The 9,513-nt window shown below is 34.1% G+C and overlaps 1 protein-coding gene across 1 annotated transcript; it reads left to right on the forward strand.

Annotated features, from left to right (window-relative positions):
• The first annotated feature begins 482 nt into the window (after nucleotides 1-482).
• On the forward strand, nucleotides 483-9,049 carry LOC131048840 (protein ANTAGONIST OF LIKE HETEROCHROMATIN PROTEIN 1). Its single transcript, XM_057982916.2, has 2 exons — nucleotides 483-877; nucleotides 7,697-9,049. The coding sequence occupies exons 1-2, from the start codon at nucleotides 754-756 to the stop codon at nucleotides 8,710-8,712; spliced, it is 1,140 nt and encodes a 379-aa protein (XP_057838899.1). The 5' UTR covers nucleotides 483-753; the 3' UTR covers nucleotides 8,713-9,049.
• Nucleotides 9,050-9,513: the final 464 nt, after the last annotated feature.

The raw sequence follows: 9,513 nt of genomic DNA on the forward strand, positions 1-9,513 counted from the left end.
TATCTTTCTAAATATACGATGAAATGAACAACTACAGTGAAATGCAATATGCTTTGCATTGAATTTTTCAATAATGTAAAACTACTCTTACATCTTAAAATACTCCTCCATCATATAACTGACCAAATAAATTTATTAATAAATATATAAGATGAATAAAATGATATCAACATGCCATTTATTGTATTCACAATACAATCATCATACATCATAAACAACACCTAAACCCACATCATACACCTAAACCCATATCATGTAAGCGAGTTGAACCACATATGTCAAAAAGTTATCACCTTGATAATTTTGAACTTTAGGTTATACCTTGGGCCAAACAAATACCATGAATGACTAAACTCCAATTAATTTACCTAGTCAACTTATGTGGCAAGCTTACGAATTTATCATATTTTGATCCCTTTTTGCAAATTGTTTTTATTTTTAGCATTGATCATGGAAACCGTAGCTGTCTCCACTACATATTGATTCAAACAACGTGTAATTGTTTTAATGTGTCCAGGTTTAATTGAAAGGTACTTTTCCCTGTCTTAGCTCTTTACACAGTGGGTAGTTTCCCCAGTCAGGACTAAGAAGAGAACAAGGATTATCTAATTATCCTGTTCGCCTTAGTTCACATCCATTTATTCTTTATTCTTTGCCCACTCTTGCAACCCCAGTTGGCATTGCTGATTCCAACTTCCAATAGGAAGATACATATTTTTTTCTTTAGTCTCAGATCTGTATATTTGGTTTATTATGGCACCTCCAAGGAAATTTAGCAAGAAGAGGAGAAGAGACGTTGGTATTCCTGCAGAAGCCTCTGTAAATGGGAATGAATCAGACTGGTGGCACGACCTCTCCCACAAGCTCTCTACTTCGGGTATGAATATTTGTAATTTAACTATCAAGAAATATCGATAAATGGTATTGGTTTATGAACAAATGTGTATTGTTTGTTTTCTGTGGTCATCAATGGAGGTGTGGTTACTCAGAATCATTTTTGTTTTGGTTAATTTTCGTAGTTTTTGTATTTGCAATAAAATGTTTGATCAGAGTGATGATTTTCATTCATAAACATTTCTTGAAAATAAATAAAAAGAGGATAGGATCGATGAAATTTCATAAATTATTTCTGGCCCTCAATATCAGTAGTCTATAGATGATCACTTCCCCTGTTATGGAAAGATGTTATATGTATTGTCGGAAACACGGGTCCATGTTTTCTTGTACATTTGGGTCAAAATATAAAGAGACAATCAGTTTACGAATTCCCCCATTTGGCTAGTTTAATAGAATGATTATTTGTTGGTTTTGTTTTGTATTCTAGGATTTCTTTCCCTCTTTCCAATCCCGATTTTCCACTTTACAGTGAAACAGTATATTGATTTATTTCTTCTGGAAAATGTCAGGTTATCTAAACAGGTTCTTGCTGTTGTAAATGTGTGCATAATTTGATTGGGTGTTTGCGTTTGTGTGCATATTTACTACTATTTTAGTTTCAGTGTTATGGGCTGGATAAAAGACTTATTGAGAATTGAAGTTGCAATCAACCTGTGGCTAAAGATCCAGCTATGGGATATCGTTCTCAAATAAATTTGCCCATTTCCAAATGTTTGGGAACGAATCCAGTTGATTGGCCAGAATATAAAATGTACAGTTGCAGAAATCCAATAGGAGTACTGCATTGATAATTGGAAAAATAAAATGTTTAATGTCATACCAAAAAAATCTATGGCCTTTAGGGAAGGTGGATTAGCAGTTTCATCAAACAGCATCCAAATCTAAAAATAGAGCTAATTTTGTTGTCTTGATGAATTGATATTAGGTATATATGACTTGGTGTCTGAAATTAGGATTGGTTTTTAGTTTACTGTGTAATACCATACCTACTGATGGATATAAATTCCAGTCATAATATGTGCTACATTTAACAAGAGCTCTCTAGAATATCTTTGTAGTGATAAAGGTTGGTCTTTTCAAAGTGACATCATGGTATTACTAATCATTTGCAATTCTGCTTTCTGAATCCATATTTCATCATTTTGGTTTTCAGACAATTATAGTTCATTTATCAATTGGTTTGTTCCTTTAAATACGAGCAAATGATGGTTGCACCAGCAAAAGCCTAGATGTCCTTAATCTGTCATAACTTATTGTCGATCTCTCAAACATTAATATTAAGAATTTGCATAATACAAATTGTGTTTGGGTATATATCTTGAATTACCTTTATTACTGCTCTACCAAACTATAATCCTCCTCTTAGCATTTTTCTCATATCTGATATAACCCACTCCGAGTGAACAGCACAAACTCAGAACAAGTGATGATATTAGTGTGATTGATGGGATGTGGATAATCTCAACAAGAAGCTGAGGAAATGCAAACAACTACAATCCAACACTACCGTTACATGTATGTCTATATAGCTAAGCATGGGATGTTATTGTAGAGCACTGTCTTTAGTTCATATTATATTCAAAAGATTGTTTCTGGAATCAACTGTGTATGTTTTTGTATCAGATGGATGTTTGTCCCATATTCTCTGTTCCTCTTGTCACTTTCCCCCTCCCCAGTTTTTAAGTCTTTGTCTGCAATCCAATTCTTCAATTTCCTCTTCCTGATGATGGATTACTGAGTATAATCCAAAATGTCAAAGCAAAGCATACATAGTTGATTTCAGAAGCAATTCCGGGTGTCTTTAAAGTAGTTATTGTTGGAGGCCATTAGTATTACTCATTCCAAGCATGAAGGTTGCAATATTAAAAAAAGTTGAATTACAGAATCGCTTGAGGTTATACAGGTTGGTGGCATGGAATAAATTTACTCGAGGCATTTTATTCATTTTAAATTTTTTTGCTTTTATTTTGAATAAATGCTTGGCTATAAAATGCATCCTTATTCTAATCTCTAATGAATTTTCATGAATAGGATCAAGAACATTTTTTAGTCAATCATATGTAGAAAATCTCACATCAGAGCCAAATGATGCTTTTAGCTTCTGGCCATCTGATGGAAATGCAATAAATACCCATGGACAGTCAATGAATTCATCTATATTTGCTACTATCCTATTGCATCAACAGTGAACTTTAGAATTGAGGAACTTGCTGTGAAAGAAATATCTAATGTTTTAATGAAAAGTATAGTTTTCATCAGTGGACATACATGTACTCATATCTTTTCCAAGGGTAGAAAGCCTAAAGTAGTGGGTAGAAGGAACAAATGGTTAGAGGTGCTTGTGTGTTTTGTGGGTCCCCGACCTTGTCATTAATACAAACATACATGAGTAAAGATCATTAAAACAATGTGTACTCATGGAAATTGGTCAGCATAGAGATGCCTTTAACTATATACCGTTCAAAACCCCACAAAGATTAAAAAGTTATTCATCTTTGGTTAGAGTAGCTACTGTACTCATAAACATTAAACAAGACTTTCATAAAGAGGTATAATTGCATCAGGCTTCTCTTGTCAAGTAGGGGGTGACTATAAATGTTTTTAGTGGCCAATGAATTGTTTGACCACATCTTGAGAACCATATCATACAACTGGCATTCAATATCATCATTACTATGCTTGTGAATCCTGAGTTTGTACTTCCAATCTGCAACAAATATCACGAGTATGGATCTTTAAAGCACTTGTTGGAGTGTAATCGCCTATGATATGGCCCAAGGGTTCAGGCATTGGAGAGTTATTTTCCTGAATGACTTACCATATCTACCATGATATGATACTTATATGATAGTATATAGTAAATAATCTACTGGTCTGCCACTACTGTTTTATGCCTGCAAATGTAGTCTTTACATGAATAGGCAATAATAATGGAAATTGATGGTTTGCAGCTTGAATGGTAGCCAGAAATAGGCATTAACTATTAATCTTATATTGGCTGTTGAATACACAAAATTTGAGCATTCCTCTGCCACAAAACATTTTAGTGTTTTACTAACAAGGCACTTTATTTTTTTTTAGCAAGGAACTTTCTTCCTTCACTCAAAAGATAATAATATCTTTCTTCTGTAATACATAGATACTTTATGGCTTATTGCAGTCATAATATATGCTAGAGCATATTAACTTTATAAATACCTTTTACACACAATAACCTATAACCAGTGAAAGATTATTAATGGACAATCCAAACGTCGATCCTCAATTCAAGAATGGATGAATGTATCGTACTCAATATCCCTAGCTGCATAATGTGTGCTTATTCTACAATCAAGTTGGATTTATTGGTTATGTTATCCACCATGAATATCTTTTGAAACAACCTATGAGCATTATATTACACGCCTAATGCACACTATTATAGGAGTTGAATTTGTTCCACGCAATCTCATAAAAAATTGTTAAGGCGTCTTTTGAGCTCTACTAAATCTTACTGTTTGTTAGCATAACAAAGAAAGTATTATATATGCTATGCTTAGTGAGAAGTAAGTGTTGGTGTTGGAAATAAGCCACAACCAGATCGACGATGGATTGGTCCAAGAGAGGCCAGTAGCTCAGTGGTAGAGCACTCCAGCAGCATATGGAAGGTCCTAGCTTCGAGTCCTAGCTGGTCCATGTCTCAACATGGTATCAGAGCCAGGTCCAGGCTAGGATCCCCAAGCACACGAGAGGTGTGGCTTAAGAGGGGGTGTTGGTGTTGGAAATAAGCCACACCCGGACCGACGATGGACTGGTCCAAGAGGGGCCAGTAGCTCAGTGGTAGAGCACTCCAGCAGCGTATGGAAGGTCCTAGGTTCGAGTCCTAGCTGGTCCATGTCTCAATAGTAAGCATGTCATATTTGCACGAGTGTAATGTCACTAGGGCTTGAAATGCTGTCTTGAGGGTAGCGTATGGAAGGTCCTAGGTTTGAGTCCTAGCTGGTCCATGTCTCAACAGTAAGCATGTAATATTTGCACAAGTATAATGTCACTAGGGTTTTAAATGCTGTCTTGAGGGTAGCGGATGCCAGACCATCAATGGTTTGCATATCCTGATACAGAGAGTTTTCATCATTGAAATTAAAACATATAAATTTTCTTAGATAATAACTAGTGCTAACTTCCACAAAAATTATCACATACCAAATAGTAAGTTATGCTCCAAGCTGTACGATTTTTGTAGATGATCAAAATAATTATTTTACTTAGTCCATGTATTTTTTTTCTTGTTGAATTTTCTCTTTTTCAGTTGCTAATGATTTTTACTTATCGACATACTTTTCCCTTCAATGATTTTTTTGAGGTTCATATGCAAGCTGTGATATATAATTCACACAAATAAACAAAATAGATATCAATCAACCTGTGGGTACTTCTAGCTGCTATCGATATTATTTATCTTAAAATTTTAAGAGATAGATGGTGTTTTTAATTGCAGAATAACTTACTTTAAAAGAACCAGATTTTGAATAATGATTTTACTATCCTACAATTAGAGTCCCTTTACATTTGATGCGCTTTGTTATTGATTCATCGCACTAGAAGATAATTAAAACATTTTTAGCAATATGGGCTCCTTGTTCATGTCCCTTATTCCTGATAAGTCCTATGTATGTAAGCTTACTTGTGAGGCAGCTACATGTTCTTCACTGGAAACACTGGTATTTGTTTGACACTTATGTCCCATTTTGGACTCTGCGCATTTTTTAGTTCATTTTAGTTCTCATTGAGCTCCAAAGAATTTCTATTTATTCAGTAACGAGAAGCCATCATTTCATCTTAACAAATTGTTCCGATGAAGGGTCCCTTGTCTAAATTTTAATTTCCAAAAAATAAATTCTGTAAATAAAATATATCCAAAAATGAAATTTCTCTTAAGGTCTCTATACAAATTTATTGATTTGAATTTTATTTTGAGGCACATTGTTCACATGATAGTAATAATCAAATGTATCTGATTTGAAAATTTGTTGATGATGATGGCATGCTCCTTGATTACACCATCCACTAAGGTTCAAATCCTCTGAGGTATGATATAAGAGATGAGGTGGGATCAAAGTCACCTGTAGCACGACAGAATAGATACCCCTCAGTCCTTGGTTTTAAGTTGAAGAGGTGTCAGCATAAGCTCGTGCTCCCATATCAGATAGCAAAACGAACTCGTGAATGATAAAAAAGTCCTGTACCAAAAATAAATAAAAATTTGTGAAATCATGCACCATATATTACTTTATTGAGACAGATAAATTACATCAGAAATTTAGATTTGAGATATTTCCCAACAAAGGCGAGGAAAGCTAGCATCTCTTCTTTTCCACCAACCTGCAAAGTCACTTCCAAAAAAAAATCATTTTTAGATGTAAAATGGTCTACTAAGCCAATTCTAAACAAGTTATGGTTTGTATTCTGACCTTATTTGCTCTATTTCATTTAGATGTTACATTTTGCTTCCTATTTGATTAGATTCTACTCCTGACTTTAGATATTTCCTTTCACCCACATACTACTAGAAATCCATCTTTGGACCTGGCTTTCTTTTCAAATTTTTTCTTATAAACTATCTTTCAATCATATTCTTAATTTTCTTGAATAGAAAACGAAGCTTGAAATTGGATTGGACTTTATGGTTTGATTAGGGTTTATGGCCCCAGCATCTTTTCCTGTACGAATCTCACAATCACTTCTGAATGGTACAACTTTGATTCCAGATAGTATTATCTAACTTCCTATATGGATTATGTTCCTATAATCCCATGACAACAATACATGGGAGTCCTGCATCAAAACCATCCATTTCTCATTTGCATATTCTGTTTTCAAAATGGATGATAGAGGAAAGAGAGCATAAAAGAAGTCATAGGAATTGGAATTGTAATAATTAATATTTTGATAGGAACATACTAGGAGAAAGAAATCATCATAAACCAGCAATACTTGTTATAATGTTAGGCCATAATATTTTAGGTGAGTTCTAAACATGCAATGCTTCGAAAGTGTATGCTCTGGAGTAACCCCTGTCCAATTTAAACTTGCTGCCAATTTCTTTATTGCCAAACAAGAGAAATAATAATTATTGTATTGCAGAAAGAAACTTTTAAGTGACTTAACCATAAAGACCTCTTTCATTTTATACGATGATTTGAAATGGAAATATATGAAAACCTTGTATAACATTTACTTAGATTGAAAGTAAATATTTTATTTTTATTTTTTGATGGATGATTTTAAATGTCAACATAGTCGTGTAGTTATCCAAGTCTTTAGGCTGAAACCTCTTCGATTATGAGTCAAGGACTAAGGGGTATGCATTCCACCAAATTCGTTTGGGGTATATGAGCCCGACCTCATTTCTTATGATGTCGGAACCTTGCACTCAACAAGACTTGATCTCTGGTAAATTCATTAAGAACCATTCAACTTCACCAGCAGACCAAAGGTCTATTGACATAATTAGTACTTTGAAAATGCTATGATTGACAAAATCAATGATTGTCTGAACTGTTCACCTTAGATATTTTAATGCCCGTGCTTCTAATAAACTGTATGTGTTGCCATGCGTATGAACAGTTTTTAATATATATGACTGCTGTAAATTTAAAAGCTATACAAGACTTTTATCGGACCTACTTACCATATATACTTGGCGTAGGAAACAAGTTATGATTCTCTGTGAATAAAATGGCCGTGTATTTATCCTCTAATATTTTTTTAAATGATAGTAATATTCAGAGCCACAGTCAATTGATTTCCATTGATGCAGATAACGAAGAAGAGAAATTCAAGTCATTTTTCAGGGTCTCTAGGAAAACATTTGATTATATCTGCTCTCTGGTGAGGTTCGACTTGGAAGCAAGGTCATCATCATCTGGTATACTTGATACGGAAGGCAGAGTGGTAACAATTGAAAGACAAGTAGCTATTGCTTTGAGAAGGTTGGCTTCAGGAGAGTCACAGCTCAGCGTAGGGGAGTCATTGGATGTGGGTCAGTCAACAGTTTCTCAAGTGACATGGAAATTTGTAGAGGTTATCGAAGAGCGAGGCATCCATCACTTGAAATGGCCTCATGCAAATGAAATGGAGGAAATTAAGGCTAAACTTGAAAAGATTCAAGGGTTGTCCAACTGTTGTGGAGCTATTGATACTACCCACATTGTCATGAGTTTGCCATCAGGAGAAGCTTCGAGTGTTTGGCATGACTCCGAGGAAAACTACAGCATGATTATGCAGGCAATTGTGGACCACGAAATGAGGTTTCGAGATATTCTAACTGGATGGCCTGGTAGCCTCAATGATTATGGAATCCTGAAAAGTTCGGGATTTTTTAAGCTATGTAAGAATGGACAGAGACTGAATGGTCCTGTGAAGAAGTTGCAAGATGGCTCTCAAATAAGAGAATATATACTGGGAGATGAAGGTTACCCATTATTACCGTGGCTTGTCACTCCTTACCAAGGCAAAGATCTTTCTCCTGTGAAAATGGGTTTCAATGAAAAGCATAAAAACACGAGATTGGTTGCAGAACAAGCAATAGCACGGTTCAAAGGGACATGGAAAATCATTGATGGGGTGATGTGGCGACCAGACAAACATAAATTGCCTCGCATAATCCTTGTCTGCTGCATTTTGCATAACATTATGATCGATCAAGGTGATGAGTTGCACGCAGATGTTCCCTTATCTCATCATCACGACAAAGGCTACAATCAACAACTCTGTCAATTCGCAGATAGAAATGCTCAAATACTAAGAGATAATCTATCTAAGAGCTTATCGTGAGGAATACATACATGAGTTACATAGTCCACAGCTTTGATTTCTTTAAATTATTTGAAAATCTATGTGATCATATCCTCCTGGTTTATCGATTGTGTTTCGACCCCTTTTCAAAATGCGTCTTAATCTATTGCGGCAGGATGTTGAAGAAGATTTTAAATATTTTGAGTTGAGATTCAAGATAATAAGATCTATATATCATGTAATATCATCAGTATTCTCTCATTAGTAAAAGCTAAAAAGTAAAGGAAGTGACTGCAATCAAAAGAAAGCCAATGAACACAGCCTAGACTTGTATATCCACTGTTTAATTTATGTTTTTATGAACCTGGTTTTAGTTCGGTGTGGATAATTGAGGTGTGATTTTATCATTTATTGATTTTTTATTTGAATGTGTATTATTATTTTTTAAATGACAATGCAGACATTTATTCATAAAAATAATATAAGAGATTAACATTTTAAGTGTTTTTATTTTTTCTGTTTTGAATAAATTTTTACTCCTCTTTATTGTCAAGTATGTTTAAAAGACAAACATTATATCATCTTATACAACTCCTCTATTTTCATATTTGAATCTAAATTATGGTCCTTTTTAAAATATATTGTACAACAATTTGATTCCAATTTGAAGGTAGAGGAGTTTTATAAGATGCTATAGTGTCTTGTGAGAGATATCTTATAATTTTAATTATTTTATAATTATTAAATTATTTTAATATACAATTACATTGTACTCGTTATGGTATAAAAATTCTTTGTATATATACATGCTATAGTGAAAATTGCATACCTTATACTTTT

This window comes from Cryptomeria japonica, chromosome 1 (assembly GCF_030272615.1).
Source record: "Cryptomeria japonica chromosome 1, Sugi_1.0, whole genome shotgun sequence".
NCBI classification, from domain to species: domain Eukaryota; kingdom Viridiplantae; phylum Streptophyta; class Pinopsida; order Cupressales; family Cupressaceae; genus Cryptomeria; species Cryptomeria japonica.